Genomic DNA, 21,446 nt, shown 5'->3' on the forward strand with positions numbered 1-21,446 from the left:
GATGAAGGGGCTTGAAGGCCTTTCCTTATATCTATATGAGACTGGCATCTTTACCAACAAAAATAGCAGACATAATGCAGTTGGCATAAAGAATAAGACGGTCCAGAAAAAAGTTGGAAAAAAATGGCAGCCACTTTATGAGGAAGCTGAATAAAAATAATGTGGTCAAGAGGAAGTAGAGATGTTCTGATTTATCCCAGACCTATGTGCACACTTCCATACACGTGCCTGCAGCAGCCTAGAAAGCACACAGCCCTACAATCAACTACTGAATGAACCACACTAGAACAGGTTTCAGAGTAGCAGCCGTGTTAGTCTGTATCCGCAAAAAGAAAAGGAGTACTCTCAGTTAGGGCTTGATCCTGTGTTTGTTGACGTCAATGACAAAACACACACTGACTTCAGTGGTTCAAAATCAGCTTTTAACTGATTAGCCCTGCTGAGAATGGGATACAGTTATTGGGATACAATGTATTGTATTGGGATACAATGATTACTTGTACCCACCAGACTCCTCCCCAGCAGTTTGATGCTGCAGGTTTCGCTAAAGAAATAAAAATGATACACTGAAGAATAATAAAAAGAGTTTTCCCTTTCTTTTACAAATATTCTCTTTTGGGAAATTTCTCAGTATGCTTAGAGCTGGTTGACATATTGGGACAAATCAATCCTTGATTTGTGAATCTGAAGGCTCTAGTACACTCACTGTTAACTTCAGTAGTGAATACATTCTGATTTGTTTTATTGCTGGAAAAGCTAGTAATTTCCCAAGCAGACATTATTCCTACTGATCCTGTGGACCACCTCAAAGTCTCACAAATGATTAGCTAGTAGAGACGATTGAAATTTTTCATTCAAAATATTTTTAAATGAAAAATGCCGTTTTTGTTAAAACAGATATTTCTGAGGTAAATGTGAATTTCTTACTATTTTGGGGGGTATGGGGTGAAGATGAGGTATACATAAAGCTGAACATTTCAGTTTTTTGGCCACAATGGTTTGTTTCTAGGATTGCTGAGAACCAAAAAATGCTGGTTTCAGTCAAAACCTGGAAATGTGTGAAGAAATTTTTTTGATGCCAATTAAAAAAAATGTATTCTGTTACTCTTTATTCCCTTAAAAAAATTATTTCCTTGCCAGTTCTACTCGCTAGCATCTCATCCATATGCATATTTAAACATTTTCACATTTCTAGTGCACTTCTATTATATATATTACAGGACCAATGAATTCTTATGTTTATTTGAAATTAGACAGAGGTACGAATCAACACACTAGATTCAAACATTCCCAAGCTTTGGATTCAGAGCTACATTTCATCTAACTTCTTGCTTTAAGGCCTAAACTCTACTCATAACCAAGTTTCTCTATTGCTTTTTGCCCTGTACTTTTTTAAAATGTGGTCCTACTATGATAACCGACTCCTTAAATATGGCAGGAAAGGTTTCCATGTTTGTTAGCTCTCAATTGCTCCACTGCAGATACCCCACGTTTATAAGTAGAGAAGTTTCATAATTGGCAGCCCTATTCACTCTAGCTCAGGTATAATCACCAGTAAAACTTGTCCAACTGAGGTGTCTTAGAGGTGTTGGTCAAGTGCAAATGATATGTACAATTTTCCATTTGGAACTTAATTATACATTCTGTTGATGATGTAACAAACAGGAGATACTCTACCTCACTTTCCCATAGCTGTATTGACTTTGTTCTGCAATGTTAACCGTAGTATTTATGTCAGTAAAGTCAGACGATACAAGTAATTCTACCCAGGAAGCAGGGCTGTGGTATAAGGAGGTGTTATTTTTTACATTGTCACTTTTTGCTCATAAGGGCTTTCAAGGAGCAAAGCTTGCTCTGGAAGGAAGATCATTCAGTGTATATGTATTATACTCAGGTGTCTGGCTTACAGCAGGCAGCCATAAGAGATCATCTGAATTAGCAATAACCCAGAACAAGTATCATGTTTATATAGAATATCCTGCTAATATGGTGCCTGTGAAAGACAGTTGTTGTACTTTGGCACCTGCTAAAGAAGGTGTCCTACTCGCTTGAATCCTGAGATTTCAATAAAGTTTGTGGTTAATTATCCACATACATATTTGTGGGACTTTTTTTTTTTACCACATACATATTTGAGGGACTTCAGCACTCCAAATACTGTACTTAGGGACGCATTCTTTCTTCGCAGGAGATATCACAATAGAGCTGGATGAATTATTTTCAACAGATTTTTTTTTCAAAAAGTGCATTTTTTGGTACTCTAGATCTACTTGCAAATTCAGGTAGAATTTGACAAATAGTTTTGGCTGAGGAAAAAACTGATTTTTTTTCAAATGAGTTCTAAACTTGACTTTTGTTTCAAAATGACATTTCAAATTCAAATGTGGCCAATTTTTTCAAGAAAACAAAACCAAAAAAAAAAAAGGCTGAAAAATGCCTTAAAGACTGAATCAAAATGAAAAATTTGAAAAAATAAATGTTCAGTCAACCAAAATCAGAAAAAAAAAATGAAAACCCCCAAAATATTGTTTCAAATGGACCCAAAATGTTTTAGACAATTTGATACGAATATATTTTCAAGTTTTCCTATTTTATTAACTCCGCTGTAATCAGCATATCCATGTAATCTCCACACAGTCAAAACAAAATGTAAGACCTATTTCTTTGACCTGTCCTTCCCACAGAAAAACCCCTCAAAACAAAACAACTACACAAAAATTCAAACCCCAGAGAAAATTAACAAACAAACCAATTCCTGAAAATAGGACCTTAATCTTAATCTTGATCTTAAACATGAAAGGGTAGGGTGAAAAGCAGGTTAGAAACTTTTCGGATCTGGAATAGTTTTTAATGACAACTCTGCCATTCCTATCCTAGATCATTTTTAAACAATGTGTTTTAATTTTACTTCTTGGGCAAACCTCTTCCAATATGTTTGTTTGTAAGCCGTCTCCTTCCTCAACAACAAAATCCAAACAAAAAGCAATCTATAATCGTGGAAAAGCATAGTCAGAAAAAAAAATAAAAATAATTGTGTTCTGACCTCTAGAAAGGACTACTTCCAAACACAAAAACAATGCCATTTAACCTATGATTGAAAAAAGCAGGGCTATAGCACGGTACCCTTAAATTGACTTGGTCCTGTTTATACAGGCAAAACCGCAATGAATTACAATACAATTGGAGCATAACCTCATTCCATGGCATTCTTATAAATGTAGCATACTCAGAACCATTCTGAGCCACATGGGAGATTTTCTCTTTCTATTCCTGTTCCTTGAGCCAATGATTCATAAAGTCTCTCAGTGTATAAGGCCGTAGTCTACCTGAGCAGAATTTTAGAGTAGCATTCCCTGTAACCTACAGTTTTGCTTCTTTCTTGTCATGAACAAAAGGGCATATTTAGTACACAATTCCTCTAGTGCATCAGTAATTTGTCTTAATTCATGGCCTCTCCAAATTTAGCTACCCAATCCAATTTCTGCCCCAAACAGCAGGTCATTTGCCTCTGATAACAGTAGTGTCAATTTTGCCAGCTGAGCCTGACACTTCACTTTTACTGTCTTTCCCCCACTAGTTCCAACTGGTGCGCTGTCTGTGTTTATAGTGCCATATTGATGGGTTGCAATATGAATTTGCTAACTCTACTCCTACACAGTTTTTCATAAATAAGGGGACCGCAATAGTCCCAGTCTGGGTGTTGAGAAGTCTAAGGGTAGAGGAGGAGGTGTTCTGTTCTGGCTTGGCATGAAGACTGCCACCGGAAGATATGATAGCCAAGTGTGAAATCTGCTCCCAAGAGCTTGCAATCTAGGAAGCGTGACTATGTTGTTGTTTTTCTGATGTCTTTCAGAGACCCTGACAGTGTTCTCCTTTCTTTTCACAAATGCAATCTCATGTTTTTTCTAAAAAAAAAAAAAACCACACCACCATCTGTCCCAGCTTTGTTTCCAAGTTTGTTATGTCTGCAGTAAAGAGGTTGAGGATGATTTTATTTATTTGTTGTTTGTTAGCTTTTGTTTTATTATGCAGCTTGCTCCAGCAAAGAGCAATCTGAATCAGGATGTGTGATGAGTGTGACAGGATGTTCTGGTTTATTTCAATAAGAGCATCAACAAAACTCTCCCGCAGCAGATTGAGTTCAGTCAGTGAATGAAAGATAGCACAAACATGACATCCTCAGAACAGATTGTCATTGCCAGAATAATGCTGACATCAAGTTATGAGCAGCTTTAGAGACCTGATTAATGCTTACTGGAGTGTCACATACATGGCAGCAAAAGTAAACTATTTTTAAAATGCTGCCATTTTGATCTAGGCTAGCGTAAAATGTTGGCCTTTTTGAAGATTCATAGATTCCAAGGCCAGAAGAGCATCTAGTCTGAACTCTTATATAGCGCAGGCCATAGAAGTTCCTCAGAATACTTCCTAAAGCATATCTCTCAAGCATCCAATCTCAACTTAATTTGTCTAGCTTCAGCTTCCAGCCATTGGATTGTGTTACACCATTCTCTGCTAGACTGAAGAGTCCATTATTAAATATTTGTTCCCTATGTAGAGACTTATAGATTGTAAGCAAGTCACCCCTTAACCTTCTCTTTAAGACAAATAGATTGAGCTCTTTGAATCTATCATTATAGGGCATGTTTTCTAATTCTTTAATCATTCTCTTGGCTCTTCTCTGAACTCTCTTCAATTTATCAACATCCGTCTTAAATTGTAGGCACCAGAAATGGACATCTTATTCCAGCAGTGGTTGCAGCAGTGCAAAATATAGAGGTAAAATAACCTCTACTCCTACTTGAGAGACCCCTGTTTATACATCCTTTGATTGCATTAGCTCTTTTGGCCACAGTGTCACACTGGGACCTCATGGTCTGCTGATTATCCACCATGCCCCCCATGTAAGAACATAAAATGGCCATACTGGGTCAGATCAATGGTCCATCTAGCCCAGTATCCTGTCTTCCGACAGGTGCTTCAGAGGGGATGAACAGAACCGGTAATTGTTAAGTGATCCATCCCCTGTCACCCATTCTCAGCCTCTGGCAAACAATCTTTTTCAGAGTCACTGCTTCCCAGGATAGATCCCCCTATCCTGTACGTGTAGCCTAAATTTTTGTTCCTACATTTATATTTAGCCATATTAAAACACATGTTGTTTGCTTGTGCCTAGTTTTCCAGGAAATCTGAGTGCTCTGAATCAGTGATCTGTCCTCTTAATTATTTACCAGTTCCCCAGTTTTTTGTCGTCTAAAAACTTTATCAGTGATGATTTCATGTTTTCTTCTAGATCATTGATAAAAATGTTAAATAGCATAGAGCCAAGAACTGAGCCCTATGCGACCGCACTGGAAATACACCTGTTCAAAGATGATTCTCTGTTTACAGTTACATGTTGAGCTCTATCAGTTAGCCAGTTTTTAATCCATTTAATGTATGCCTTGTTAATTTTATATCATTCTAGTTTTTTAATCAAAATGTTGTATGGTACCAAATCAAACTCTTTATAGAAGTCTAAGTATATTACATCAACACTACTTTCATCAACTGTACTTGAAATCTCATCAAAAAAGGGTGTCAAGTTAGTTTGACGGGACCTATTTCCATAAACTCATGTTGATTTGCATTAATTACATTTTACCTTCCTTTAATTCTTTATTAATCAAGTCCCATATCAGCTGCTCCATTATCTTCCCTGGAATCAATGTCAGGCTAACAGGTCTATAATTTCCTGAGTCATTGTGTTTACCCTTCTAAAAAATTGATACATTAGCTTTCTTCCAGTCTTCTGGAACTTCTCCAGTGCTCCAAAACTTTTTGAAAATTATGAGCTCCTTAGCTAGCTCTTTTAAAACTCTTGGATGTAAATTATCTTAACCTGCTGATTTAAAAATGTGTAACTTTAGTAGCTCTGTTTGACATCCTCCTGAGAGACCGGCCATAGATTTCTTCTGATGTCACTTTGCTTCCTTTATCAATTTTCTACAGTTCCTAACTTCTGATTTATATTGATCACTAGCAAATTCCTCTTTATTTTCTCACTCTTAGCCAGTTTCTGATCTATTGCAGAGCTTTGCCCCTCACTCCAGGACTCCTCTGTTTTTTTAAGTAGCCTCTTGTGAGGGCATTTGTGAACGGCCTTTTGAAAGTTGAAATAAATTATGTCAACTGGTTCTCCTTTATCCACTATTTTATTGACTCACCACACGGGAATACAAGTACCTCTTAGTTGTTCATGTACCAGATGTTTCTTTCCATGCTCTTTCCTCAAATGTGATCTATCCTGATATATGTGCCATCTGCAAAGCAATTGGGGGGAATTCCCCCCAATGTCACAGATGGTGAAGCCCTCGCTTTTCTTTTTCACTATATTGCATTTTGTCCTTTATTGATCCTCTTCTAAATTGTTTTGTAAACTAAACTGTTTGTATTGGTTTATGTACATAATAGTCTGTGACTTTAAAAAGGCACATCAATGATGATACAGGGTTCAGTGTTGCATGCTCAATGGTCTGGTAATGTATACAATTTTAACAGATCCTTGGTAGCGGGAATTCTTTGCTGTTACATGCAAAAACACCAGATGGCGCTTGTTTCTGGAGTATTTTTATGAGGGTGTCACTGCTTGCCTTAGAATTTGATGTAATTAGAATAACTTCCCTTCAGTTTGTTGCTCAGTACATTAACACATTCAAATTGCAAGCCACTTCACACATCTCAAATGTTCGACGCAGCAGAGAAAGCTTGTCTGCTTGCTTCTAGTAAAATCAACTCCCTACACCTGTGGCTGTGCCATGCACAAGGTTGCTCTGTAATTTCACTCACCAAGAAATGTCTGCATTTATTATAAAGTACCCCCATTACGCTCTCTCACACTATCATGCTCCAGATTTCTCTCTAGTTTCAAATCTGAGAAAGGTCTGTGTTTCTTCATGGGAACAGATCTCTTCCTCTCTCTCATTTAACTTCTCTTTTAACTGAAAATTCTCCTAATTCGCTGTGCTACAGAGGTAGTTCTGTATATTCCCAGCAAATGCACTGTGTGCAAATGAAATTTACATATTAATAGATTTTAAGGAAAACCCACCCATCCTCTCCAGTGCTATGGCAGCCTTTTAGCATAATGACTTTATGAACCACTGTTCAGGAACCTCTGTTCTGTAACATTTAAACATTCTCTATCAATTTGTATGTATACAGAAGTAATGAGTTACAAATCAAGGGCCAAATTCTACTCTTATTGAATTTGTGTCAGTCCAAAGTAATTCCATTGACTCACTCCGGTCTTCGGCTGCCCAGTGCTCTGGTGAATTCTGTGTTGTTGTAGAAGATACTTGTTAATTTTGCCCTTTATGGGTTGATGGCCCAAGCTGGTTAGCATTTTGGATCAAAGTAATAGGAAATCCTTTTTTGCCTCAGGAGTATCTTCCAAGTTAACTTGTCCTGACTTTAAATTGTTCATGCCATTAGTGAGATTTCACAATTAACACTGCAGAGCTAGACAGCTTTCTACAAGCCTTTAGGAAGATAGTCTGTCCCCTCATGTCCTTAATGTATTGATTCCCCACTTTGGGGGTGATTAGTGAGACTATTCAGGGATATTCTACAGCCCCTCTGCCCAAAAATTTCTTCAGAGCTCCATTTAGCAGTAAGCCTCCTAATACACAGATGGGTCCCATCTGCTGGCTGAATCTAATGTTGCAGGGTTTGATAAATCCTCTTTTGGAGCCTATGTAGGCAGTTTCTCAAGATTTTAACCCTTAAAACTGTTTCAAATAGCAATTGTCTGTGCTAACCAGGTTTCTGAGATGGCAGCCCTTGCTTTACAGAACCTATTTTTAATTTTCCATAAGGTAAATGACATTCCATGCAACTTGTGCCTGTGTGCTTTGAACCTGATCCCAAGCCTATTGAAACCAATGGAAAGACTCCTGCTGACTTCCTATAAGTTTTGGATCAGGCCCTTTGGCCCAAACTTAAAACCATGACGCTGTTCATTGTTGCAAAGTCTAAGGCCTAGATGCTCAGAGGTATCTAGGCAGCTAGCTCCCATTGATTCCAATGAGAACTAGGTGCCTAAATACATTTGAGGAGCTGGGCCTAAGTGATTTAGGGCTTATATACATGGGGACATCCAGGAAAGTTAATCTGAATTAACTAAAGGTGTGAATTTAAACCTCACTAAACCTCCAGAGCATCATACAGAATTGAAGTGGCCTTAATTTGGTTTTGTTTCATTTACTTCCAAAGTGAATTAAACGAAACAAATTAAGACAAATTTAATTCTGATTAACAGCAGCCACACAAGGATTTAATGTGGTTTAACTAACCTACTTCAAATTCACACCTTTAATTAATTAGAATGAACTTTTCTCCATGTCCCCATGTAGACAAGTCCTTAAATTTTCAAAAATGGCTTGGCATTTAGGAGCCTAAGTCATTGGGACATATGCTCCTAAGTGTTCCTAAGTGAAAATGAGTCTTAGCCATCCAAATCACTTAGGCCAGATTTTGGAAAATATTTAGGCACCTGACTCACAGGAGATAGAAACCTAAGTACCTTTAAAAATCTGGGATTTAGGCCTTGCAACACTGAGAGGAGCAATGCCTACATGCCTTTAAAAATCATGGTCTCTGTGCACAAGTGCCTGACTGATTTTTCACCAGATTCATAATTCCCTTCCTACCTTATGCTCTCCCCTTCCAACAAGACTGATGGCTGCTAGACATCACCACACCTTCAATATCAGAGGGGACACACAATTCTATCAAAACAGGGCTTTCCAGTTTCTGAGGGCTTGTTCATTTATTTGAGGTTGAAAGATAGGACACAAGGCCTTAAGAATATTATCTTCAAATGGATTAAAATGCGGCTTCCTGAACAGTATTCCAATCAGTATTCTTTGTCACAAGGAGATCACAGACTGTTCCATGAGAAGCAATTCCATCTTGCCAACTGAAAAGGGCAGCGGTTCTCTAGAACTGACTGGCAAAGCTGCTATGTGGTCATCTGCACACACTTTTACTAGCCATTATCAGGCAGATGGATATGGCATGCCTCTACAGCTGTAGCTTTTGGTAGAATTGTTCTCGTCTCTGTACTGGGAATGCTTTATGGATCCCATCTATTTAGAGACTTAATTTTTCTTTACCTGTGTATGGTTGTTCTTCAGTGGACAAGTGCATTGTTGCTATTCAGTTTTATTACCAGTTTCAGTGGTAGCCCTGTTAGTCTGTATCAGCAAAAAAAATGAGGAGTCCTTGTGGCACCTTAGAGACTAATAAATTTGCCACAAGGACTCCTTGTTTTTTTTTTCTCTTACCAGTGTAACCCTTCTGCCCGTCAGAGTTGGCAGCAACAAGGGCCGGGTTCAATATCTAGGGGTTCCATTCCAATAACACAATGCAAACCGGCTCGAGCCCCCACCCAGTGACCTGGGACAAATATATACCACCCCCGCTGGGCGCCTCCAAGAGGCAATACTTCCCCTCTCGCAAGCACATAGTCTGAGTGTAGCAAAAGTCTTTTAATAACAGAGAGAAACAATGTGGCATTATGTTGGGGAAACACCACCAACCGGATTCATAACACAACCCATGAGCAAAAACAACCCCACCCCAGGCAAATTGGGGCATGCCCTTTTCCCTTTGGTTCTTGAGTCCAGCAACCCCAAAAGTCCAATGCCCCAAAAGTCTCTGTCCCTGGTCAGGGCAGCCCCAGAGTTCGAAAGCTTATTGGCGGAGCTTTACCTCCCAACCTGGGTGGAAATGGGACGGGGGTAAGAGGCACCTTACGTGATCTGAAGCTGACCGCCCCATAGCGGCGCTCCGCTCCGCCAGCCGCCCCACAAAACTCCTTCGCGCAGCTGCACTCCGCTCCACCAGCCGCCCCACGAACTCCTTCGCTCAGCTGCGCTCCGCTCCGCCAGCCGCCCCACGAACTCCTTCGCTCAGCTCCACGGCCCACAAGCAGCTCCTGCCATCCACACACTGCGCCGTGTCAAACTGCTTCACCAGCCGGCCCGCAAACTGCTCCACAATATATCTTCAGGCTCCCCCACTACTTAACACAACACTCAGTGATTTCAGCTCTTAGGTGAATTCAGCTTGTAGTAGGGGAGCCCCAGTGCTGGTGCACTGTCAGCCCAAAGTGAGCTCAGCAGCCTATAACTAGACTTCTAATGAAATCAAAATTAGCTCTGATATTCCACAGTGGAGAGAGGAGGAAGTGCAATCAGCATGTAAGGCCCTCACCAAGGGGCCCATGCCACCAAGTATTAATACTTGTCCCCAGCCTCTCTCCATTCACACAGTTTTGGAACCCATGACCCTTGCCTAGCGAGTGCTACTTAGATGATGGTGAATCCCTCCATCGTAACAAAAGGCCATGTGCAGTTCCAAGCACAGTTCCCATAATCAGGGTAATAACAATTTATTCTTCCTGCCCCAATAACAGAGACACTGGGGATCCCACAGCAGCCAAAGTGACCATTTGGGCAGCTATGGTCTCATTCTAGGCGTGGTGGGTGTGCCTATGCAAATGAGATCGGCCCCTGAAGTTCTTTTCCACAACTTGCCACACCTCACCACCAGATGTCAGGGTGGAGCTCATCCTGACACTGCTTACACCAGTGTTATTCAGAAGAAGGAAATTAAAAAGTGAAATGTACCTGGTTACTCAAGGAGGCCTAGTACACAACACAGTGGAGTAAAAATGTTCGGGTTTGTTTGTTTTTAATGAAATAACCTGCCATTGTACTGTCCATCAATGTATGGGCGTCATGCATTTATATACCACACTGTTTCCTGATTTTTTGTTGTTTGTTTGTTTTTAATCTGACTTTCCATTTATTTTTCAGGATGGATGTCTTGGTTTGGAAACAGCATTGTGATTTTTGTACTCTATAAGCAGAGAGCTGTCCTGCAGCCCACGGATTATCTTACATTTAATCTGGCTGTATCAGACGCAAGTGTGTCTGTGTTTGGTTATTCCCGGGGGATTATTGCAATCTTCAATGTCTTTAGAGATGATGGATTCCTCATCACATCGATATGGACATGCCAGGTAGGAATGCATTATGTGGTGAATTATTTAATTAGACAAAATAAGTGGTGCTATTTCTGCATGCGTGCTGTCTATAAATAACCAGTCAGGCTTATAAGAGTGAAAATTAGTGGTGAATGACTTCCAATGGATCATAGTTCTGGTTTGGTTCAGAAAAGCATCCAAAAATGTGGGTGTCTCTCTAGATTTACCAGCCATGACCAGTTCCAAGTGATTTTCCACCCCAGAAATCCCTTTACCCAATAAACTCCTGAGACTACACTTAATGTTGTACTGCTCCTTATAGGTTCATTGTTAATTGGTATTGCTTATATTGCAGTAGTAGTGCCTAGAGGCCTCAGCCAGGATCTGTGCCCTGTTGTATTCGGCACTCTTCACTCATGCAATGAAAAGGTGGTCCTTGCTCCACAGAGCTAACAATCTAGCCTCCTCCAGCATCTTCAGGGGGTAATCAAGTGGGCTTGCATATTGCTACCCAGTACCTTTTGTTGTTGGGAATATTTGTGAAGCCCCGTGTTTATATTTTTTGTCTATTTTAACATCTTACAGTGCCAAGTTTATTGAACAGGTTGGGTAGGAGCTGCTCCAGTTGCAACTTGATTTCCCAGATGTCTTTGTTCCCTTCCAGTCTGATGATTTGCATGTGAGTTTGGTATAGAAAGAATCTTGTTAACTATGGTTAATGGTCTCTTTCTATTGGTAGCCATTGGTAAGGGGTCCTTGCTGATTTTGTTATAACTATCAGCAGCCTTCGATACCACTGACCATGAGGTTTTATTGACTCGCCTATGAGACTTTACTGGACTGGCTTGAATAGCCCTTTTACTGTGTTTACTGTTCTCTGGGAGGGGCCAAATAATGGTAATGAGTACCTGTCGTCTTCCCATAGGGTCCTCAAATACAAGTTTCCATTTGCTCAGGAAAATAGTGAAACATTTTGTGTGATGGCTGCCATTTTTGCAGATACAAGGGACCTCCAGAGCTAAAAGCATGAGTCTCTACCGCTTGAGATAAAGAGCCAGCTGAGGCCAGACTCTGAGGCCAGACTCTGATCCTCTGCAACAGAGGGAGACACGTAACATATAGTGACCAATGGGTTACACATATACTGGATTGCAATATGTGAAGGACACTCAGATCTTCATGTGCTTTACACTGAACCCAGATACTGAAATCTCTTTGTTTTCACAATGTCTAACAGAAGTACAAATGTAACTAGTAGCTACTTGTTTTAGGCTCAGTCCATATAAGATGGCTGCAGTGGTGAAGGTATACTGTCTGGGAGTCATTGCTGCTCTTGCATGTCCAGGTGATAGTCGTGGCATTTAGTAATTTTTTTTTCATTTATGTCTGGCCCAGGGGTTTTTGGCTCGTCTTTTATCATGCAGACCTTGCCACAGTATTCCACACTTTTGTAACCTCTAACTACCAGAAGCTGGGAGTGGAAGATGGGATTGATTATTTCATAATTGCCCTGTGCTGTACACTCCCCTGGAAGTTCTGGTATGCACCACTCCTGGAAACAGGATATTGGACAGGATACAGGAAACCAGAGACAGTTTACGGGGATCATGGTCTTCATCCACTATGGCCTTTCTTATGTTCTTAAGGCTGTATTACTGTCATGTGCTTGACTTTGGGCTACCCTTGAAAAACACCTGGAAGCTTCAGTTTTGCACCACTTGAGTGGAGCAAGTTTCATTCTTCTAGAAAAGTCACTAGGTTGTCTCTTCCACCATTTGGGAGACCAAGGATTCTAACGTTGCTCAGATTTAATTTTTAATAGTTCAATTTTATTTAGCATCATTTCAATGCTATTAATAATGTTAGAAAGTTCAGCCTACCAGCTCTGCTTTTCTCCAGCTCTTGGAGGTCCTGGCCAAGTTACTCATTAAGGGCTGATCTACACTAAAGATGCAAGTTGACCTAAGTTATGCTACTTCACTGTCTCTCCTGCCGACTTACCTTACACTTCTTGGGTAGCTGGAGTACAGATGTCGATGGGAGAGTGCTCTGCCATCAACTTAGTGGGTCTTCACCAGACCCGCTAAATCAACCCTGCTGCATCGATCACAGCAGGGTTGATTTAGCCGTAAGTATAGACAAGCCCTAAGACTTTAAAGTTGGACACAATGGAACAAAGGGCACCACTTGGTCAAATGGAGTCTAGAGCAAAAATTATACATCTTGTGCCCTCATTATTTTGTTTGATATTCATTAAGGCTCTGACCCAGTAAAGCACTAAACCAGATGCTTAACTTAAGCACATGAGTAGTTCTGTCAAAGTCAATTTGTATCTAGGGGGAAAGCCTATTTGATTAACAGATTTTAAGACAGAAGGGACTGTTATGACCTAGTCTAACCTCCTGCATAACAAAGGCTATAGCATTTCATCAAGAAATTTCTGCACCAAGCCCATAACTTCTGGTTGAGCTACAGTGTATCTTTTAGAAAGACATCCAGTCTTGATTTAAAGATTTCAGGTGATAAATCTGCCACATCCCTAGGTAAGTTGTTCCAGTGGTTTATTACCCTCTCTGGAAATAATTTGTGCCTTATTTCTAGCCCAAATTTGTCTAACTTCAGCTTCCATTGGATCTTGTTACGCCTTGTTATGGCCTTGTCTGCGAGAATAAAGAATACAATCAGAAATGTTCTTCCTGTGCAGATACTGAGAAGACCATGATCAAGTCACGTCTGAAACTTCTCTTAGATAAACTAAACAGATTGAGGAAAAATGATGGGCAATATTATGGTATTTGTTAATTTTGTATTTTGTTATCTGGTAGTGGAAGGAGTGATGAAGAAAAGTGCTACATGGCCAGACAGACAAACCATTAATGGCTAGATTCTGCCATGCTTGCTCATGGTGAGCAGTACTTTATTCTAACATAGTCCGTTTTACAGATAAGGAAGTCAAGGCACAGACAAAGATGAAGTGACTTGCCCAGGGTCACACAGGGAGTCTGGGACAAGAAGCAAAGACAGTCTCCTGACCTTCTGACTTGTGGTTCTAAGCCTTACTCACATCAGCATCCTTCCTCCCATTTAATTTTAAAGGCAGGAAGGTATAAATTCACATAATGTCTGTGGGGGTGGGGTTTTGTGTAGGCTTTCTTGCTTTACATCAAAATCTTTCAGTGATGAGTGTTAAGCCACATCTACACTACCTGCAGGATCGGCAGGTAGTGATCAATCTATTGGGGATAGACGCGATAAATCGATCCCCGATCATCCTGCTGTCGACTCCGGAATTCCACCTCAGTGAGAGGTGGAAGCGGAGTTGATGGGGGAGTGGTGGCCGTCCATCCCGCGCGGCGAGGATGCCAAGTAAGTGATTCTAAGTCGATCTAAGATATGTCGACTTCAGCTACGCTATTCTCGTAGCTGAAGTTGCGTAACTTAGATCGATCTCCCCCCCTCCCCCCCCCCCAGTGTAGACGACACCTTAGTGTAAAGGCTGTACAGATTTTTCTCCTAACCCTTAATCTAATACATTCTGCTTTATAAGATTCTGCTTAATATTACTGGGCCACATTGTACCCCTATGTGCAAACAACTCTGTAGGTCTGCTTCCTGGTGGGCTTTTTTTCTGCATTCTCCCATTAGAAGAAGGGTTTGGCTCCACCACCTCATCCCATTGAAGAAACCAGGAATCTATATCTGCATAGCTCCTGGGTATCCTCCAGGGCCATAGTGCCATCCTCCCAAAGTCCCTGCACCTCCACATTGGTATTCAACCCCCTGCTTCTCTGCCCTAGCACCCTGCAAACAGAGTTTCATTGGAGTCATGCTGTCATGATTGCAATTTAAAAGGGATTTCCCAACCCACAGCTTCCTCTATGACCCAGTCCAACCTCCCCCTGGTTCACCCGTGCAGATAAGGGCTTCTCAGGAAAGATAAAGCTAATACTGTCTTTGGCTGTTAACGTTCTTCCTGCAGTGACTGTGTTTGTCTCAGCAGGATCACACCCACTGCATCCTTTTGCCCCTAACTAATTTGCAGATCCCTGAACTCATGGACAGTAAAGCAGTCTAATAATTTTATTCATTAAAAATGGTGATTTGTCAAAACCGAAAGTGTTCGTGTAAACCGAAAGTGTTGGGTTGGACAAATTTCTTGACTCAAAAAATGTTGAGGTCAAGGTTTTGAAATGGTCAAAATGGCTCATTTCAGCATTTTTAGAATGAAAAATTCCAGTTTTGTTTAGAAATTTAAGCTAAGAAGACTGAAACAGAAAGGTTGAAATGAATTGGGAACTAAACGTTTTGAAATTATGGAAAGGAAAGGTTTCAATTGACCTGAAACAAGACAAAACAAATTGTTTTCTCAGGTCACTAATATTTTTGAGATTTTTACCTTTTTGTCCTGATTCAAGACAGGAAACATTTTTCAACTCTTGAAAATACTTGTGGGACAGGAAAAATGTTTTCTCCCCAGCTCTAATGGATGGTCTTGTGTGGGATTTGAGGGATGTAGGGGAAAGCTGACACGGCAGATGCTGACTCCCCAACCTGTCTTTCCCATGGCAAGAGGGAGATATGCATATGTAGGGCCCCCTTTGTGAGAAGGTGTTTAGGGTAAAATCTAGCTTATTGGCTATTTTCATTTACATTTGTGAGAAGGATTATACTTAATATAAGTGCGCACTGTGTGATGGAATCAAAAGCCCCTTTTCTATGTCTCTTTCTTTGTCTTGTCAGCTTTGCTGCAGAGGCGAGGAGGGAGTGGTGACAACAGTTGAGAGAAGCCCATTTTTACAGCTGGCGCCTGTTCCTACCTTTCACACTAAGTCACAGCCTGTCAAGGAGGCATGCTTTGCTCCTTTCTCCACAGGAGAGTTAACTTACCAGAAGACTACTGTTCTGATCTCAGCAAAATATTCTTGTTCTCCTTCAAAATATGTGCCCCTACATGTCGGTAGAAAGAGATTTTATCTAAAGAAAGCTAGTTGTTTTAGCAAAATTCCTCTATTTGCTTTCCATGCACATTCACAGCTGTCATTCTTGGGTGTGCTTTCAGAGAAATTATAGGAGAACTCTTTCATTTACTTTATTTAATGCACGGCTAAGAAGTCACCAATAAAACAAAAAGTGATACTGAAGCTGAAAAATTCAGATCCAGAATTTAAAGCATTTCAAATGTTGTGTTTGTTCAGAGGAAGGCTGGTGGTGGTGGTAGGAAATTAAAAGTGGACTCAGGAAATGTAGGTTCAATTCCCAGCTTTGTCACAGACTTCCTGAGCTTGGACTTGGGCAAATCGCTGAGGCTGAAATCCTGGCCCCACAGCAGTCAGTGGCACTTACAGCTCAGTGGGAGGGAGGGACTAAGTTGGATTTAAGCCACCTTTATGTCCTGCTGGACTGGACTGCTTGAGGGGGCTGGGAAAGACCTGGCATTGCTTGAACAGCCCTCGTCACTTGTCTATGCTATGGCAGCCTCCATGGGCTGCACTATGGGCCACAGAGCAGCCTGGAATCTCTACGGTGTGTCATGTTGCAACCCTGCCCCCAGCAACTCCTTCCATATGGCTTGTGAGAGGGTCCTCAGGAGGCAGCCTGTATATTCCACAGTGCCTGCACATGGAAATCCTTCTCCGGCTGGAACCAGGGCTTTTAGAGCCCCTTTATGCTGCTCTGGCATTTTTGCGGGGGGTAATGGGGTTGGAGTTGTTGGGGGAGGATCTGGTCCATAATCTTGCTGTGCCCGAGTTGCCTGTCTATAAAGGGGAAGTAGTTGTACTTCTTTACCTCACAGGGGTATTGTTGAGGATAAATTCTTTAACATTTGCGAGGTGCCTAGATGCTATGTTGGTGGAGTAAGTAGATTTGGTCCTGCCTATTTTAAACAAGGAGCCATTTGTAAAATTTGGATCTCAAGCAAAGTTTTTAATTGTTTGGATTTGAGAATCTGGTTCAGACCCCTCTGTATTAACAACCAACCTGTTGCCTGTTCTAAGGAAAGGAACACTTTAATTTGCACAGTGTTGAATTGAATATGTCTGCTAATTCTGTGTATGAGCTCTAGAAGTTACAAGTTATTGTTTCACGCATATGAATGGACATCCATTTTATAATTAAGAATGCATATATATATATATATATATATATATATATATATATATATATATATGGATAGTAATATAGTAATACGTTCCCTACCCAGCCACAGGGGCAAGATACTCCTTTCAGTTACAGATGTGTAAATCCAGAAGAACATTGCTGAAAAGTTATTGGAGTTATTCTGGATTTATGCTGGTGTAAATGAGAGAAGAATTTGGCCCAGCATGACTAAAATAACTCTTAAGGGCCAGATTTTGATCTTATTTATACTTGTATACATCTGGAATAACTCCATTTATACTTGAGTAGAGTTACTCTGGATTTACCCCAGTGCAACTAGTATATTCTCATGTTCACTCATTGTGATGTTAATACGTGTTATAAGGAATTATTTATTTTAAAAAAAGGCAAAGAAAGTTAAAGGTAAAAATTCTGAACAAACATATTTCAGGTTACTCTATCAATTGAAACATCATTTCCCTCTTTATATATGGCAAAAATTTTAATAAACGATTCAAACATTTAAGCACAATTAAAGTTAAATAGAAAAATACATTTAGGGCCTCATTTCTGTTTCCCTTTTACAAAATGGCAGTTCTAACACAGGAGCAATTCAGCTCATAGCTCTTGTAAGGAGCAAGATATTTACAAATTATTGGATCAAATTCTGATCTGCTTTACATCATGTAAATCTAGAGCAATTCCATGGCCTGCACTGAAGTTACAGCAGACTCAAACCTTAGTGTAACAAAAATCAGAATTTTCTTGGCAGGATGAGTAAACAAATGGCACTGTGTCAAAGTTTTACACAAACATGTGCTAGGTGAGAGATTGTGTAAATATTTCCTTGTAATAAGAGCATGTAAATAACTGAGCTAAACAAAATGTATCTCACACAAAAAGTTCTTTTTCCTATTTATCGAAGAGCTCAGTCAACTTTTAAATTAAAAGTGGAAAAGCCGCGGGGTCTCTGAATAAAGTTACTGATTATTCAAGAGGAACAGTTTGAGCAAGCTGTCACTTGTGATAAGCAAGATGTGTCGGCTGGCGGAAAGTATGCTTTTTTCTGTGGAGGTTTGTCTCTGTGTCAGTTTTAATGGGAGTCAGGCTTCTGAGGACAAGCTCATACCCATGCTCATATTCCTTTTCTTAAATCTGACAAAACAGAATGCAGTGAAAACAAGAAAACACATGTTAACATGTTTCATAATGTATGGCCATAGCATGCTATTGGTTTTTATACACAAGCTACCGTTAAAATCAGTGGGCGTTGTGTAAAAAAAGACTAGTGGCACAATACGTGTGTGTGTGTGATTTTAAAACTCATTTTAAAATATTCAGTACTTCATTACAATAATAATGTTCTTACTATTTAATGCCCAAACTTCATATGCATCTTATAATTCAAACAATATTGGGATGAGCTCTCTCACCCACACCTGCTAGCCTCAGGACTGAAATCTTCATCTTCGTTTGCATCCACTTGGGGCCTGATTCAGCGTCCATTGAAATCACTGGAAAGACTTCAGGACTTTCGGTCTCTACTATACATTTGGGAGAGGCAGGAAGCAACCTAGGGGTAGTAACTCCACATAGATGCATGTCGTCAGCTGCCTTTATGAGACACTGATTGGGAAATAAAATTAGGAAGAGAGAGAGAAATGGTTCCTAAATACTTATTTCTGGGGTGAAGGGAAGGGCCATCAAGCATACACAAATAAATGGAAAGTTACTAAATAATGAATAGAGAGGAAATTTTATCAACATTAAATACTCCAAAGAACTCATCCGATGGCAGGGGAGTACGGCAAGCCTGTGACAGCTGAACATCTAATGTATGAACTATCTAGATAGATACTAAATACTTAGACAAACAACTAACCCACAGCCTGGGCAGAGGAGAGCTGCTTAGTTTTCAGTCCCTTTGTTCCAAATAACTTTTACTCTTAATGTTTATAAACTGAGCCTAGAGTGCCATGGAAGATTATTGTTTGCTAGTCCCTGGTGCCGTTGGTCTAGCTGCAGGTCTGTCTGTTTGCTGTTAGTCTCGGTGCCACTAATTTTGATTGGCTGTGCTTTTCGGCATATCATCATCAAGTCACTCTCTGGCAGGTTAATCTGTGCCAGTCCTCATCTCACTGGCAGCCAGTCTTGATTACCAGCTGAAACTGGCTGGGATCACTATTTCGGCTGTGTTGCACATATGTACAGTTATCTCATCAGGCATGGCCAATCTCTATTTTCACACATTTGGTCGCTTTCACTGAGCCAGTTTTCTGCCTCACTTTGGCCTTCCACCATGGTCTGCTTGACTACAATTTTGGTCCTAGTTCTGAGTAGCCAGCTTTCACTATCAGTCATGTTTAAGGAAAGTTTCCTTTGCTAAGTCAGGTTGTCATTTCCCTTTATCTCATGCACTCATCTCTTTTGATCTACTTGACTATTTTTCTTTCCTCTGCCCATGCCCTTCTTTGATCTCCATGATAAGATGAAGATTTAGGATTTACCAGATCTAGTTATTCCTGCTCCTGGGGGAGAGCTCGACAGAGAAATGAGATCTCCCCTCTTATTGTTCCAAAACACTAGCCTTTGGAGCCTTTCCACACAAAAAGACTTGTCGCCAGGTAAAAAGAGTATCTCTATCCTTTGCATCTCCATTTGAAGGGGGAGAGGTTTCTCCATCAATTCTTCCCCCCTTGGAAGAAAGAGGTACCTCCACTCTCTTCTGAGAAAGATTTTTTTCTCTTTCAGAGGGTTCACAGAGGCTCTCTTCTCAGGAATCTGGTGACTCTGATACCATGGGATGAATTTACCTGGCCTCTTGTTCTGCATGTTTGAGGAGGAGTGGCTGACTTCTGCTGGTTGTGCCTAATCCCTGGCACAGCATTTAGCTGCTCCCGCTAAATTGCAATTGCTGAGCTAAGGTATCTTCAGCCGTCAAATTGAACCAAGATAAGAAGTCAAAGTTGTGGTCTGGCTGCAGACCAAAGCCCCTCTAGGATTTTCCTACCCTGTTCAGAAAATCTGGAGAAAGCAGAAGACTGTTTTTTGCCCGGTTGTAGCTCCGTTCTCTATCCTCTCATTGCCCTGCCACTGTGCATCAACCCTGTCCTGGAGAGGTCGAGGCAGCAGTTCATTCTCTGGGCAAATGTAGTCTTTGGCCTCTGCTGGGACTGCCCACAAAGGGGTCAGTTCACGTCAACTGTAATAGTTGTGCCTGGGTCGAGATATGAGCCAGTGACCTAGAAAATCCCCTGAGCGATCAAGTCCCCCATTGGCCAGTTTTCTAGTTAACAACCATGAACAAGTCTCTCCTTTCCATAAAGAGTCTATTCATAGGGTCTACTGCAATAGATGTTCGTATGGAAGAGACAGTGAAACGTGTTAGTAATGTGATGTTGCAAATGACTTTCCTTAACAAGGGGAGGGAAAGAAACACTACAGCTCTCTGTGTGAGCACTTCAAATTCTACTAAAGCTCACTTCCCAGCAAACATACAAAGCCTCCCCTGTGCAATAATCATAATACCACTACAGAGCTGCTGGCTTCAGAAGGCCGCTGCCACCAGTGGGAAATGGGGGAGGTTTGTAAATTCCTGAAATAACTAAAATGGAATAATGACTAGTGGTCTACAAAGCACTTGCTCGTGGTCCAAGGAGAGCCCACTAGTCATATGGCCCTAGCAGCTTTTTTTTACGGTTGCTAAGACCTATATTAAGGCCAGGGTGCCTGTTAGGCTCCCAAATCTACATTTAGGCACCTTAATAAAAGTAGCCTGATTTTCAAAGGTGCTAAACACTTGCAGTTCCCCTTAAATTCAGTGATGCTTGGCACTCTGGAAAATCAGGCCATTTATATTTAAGTGCCTAGCTATGGCATTTGGAGCCTAATTTTAGGCAGCCAGGTTTGAAAGTTTTGGCCCAGATACCTTACTGATGTTACTTCCTCTTGTGAGCAAATGCTATAGTAACCACAGAGATGTTATATTTTCACAAATGAGGTCATCAGACATTCTGCCTGTTAAGAAGCGCTCCACATGAAAAAAAAAAATTGAGAATGCCCCTGTATTCATGTATTGTTTTTATTTTTCTGACATGCAACTCCTCTGAGCCTTGCAAAGACTACAGCAGATAGGTAACAGGGGAAATAACAGAGAAAGCCAAACCAGTCTAAAACATACCACAGTTAATTAAGATTTACAGGGCCTGGGGCAAAACTTTAAAGCCTCGCCACCCTATTTGTGTTTTTAATGAGCTCCCTCCCACCTTTTTGCCCATTGTGTCCTGTCTCCCACATCCCTGGAGGTTTTTCCTGG

The 21,446-nt window shown here is 40.7% G+C and overlaps 1 protein-coding gene and 1 long non-coding RNA gene across 2 annotated transcripts in view; one reads left to right on the top strand and one right to left on the bottom strand.

The window, feature by feature from the left end:
- The window catches only part of LOC311518187, a 109,958-nt gene that overhangs the window by 5,828 nt on the left and 82,684 nt on the right, over positions 1-21,446 (bottom strand). The gene's annotated exons all lie outside the window — the stretch shown is intronic.
- Positions 1-21,446, top strand: part of LOC311518186 (visual pigment-like receptor peropsin) — a gene marked incomplete at both ends in the record, with an annotated part of 45,606 nt that overhangs the window by 1,329 nt on the left and 22,831 nt on the right. Inside the window, one exon of the mRNA XM_084623747.1 lies at positions 10,863-11,068. Within this exon, the coding sequence (XP_084479873.1) occupies positions 10,863-11,068 (206 nt within the window). The remainder of the gene's footprint in view (positions 1-10,862; positions 11,069-21,446) is intronic.

This window comes from Lepidochelys olivacea, assembly GCF_965140295.1.
Source record: "Lepidochelys olivacea isolate rLepOli2 genome assembly, chromosome: 3".
NCBI lineage: Eukaryota > Metazoa > Chordata > Testudines > Cheloniidae > Lepidochelys > Lepidochelys olivacea.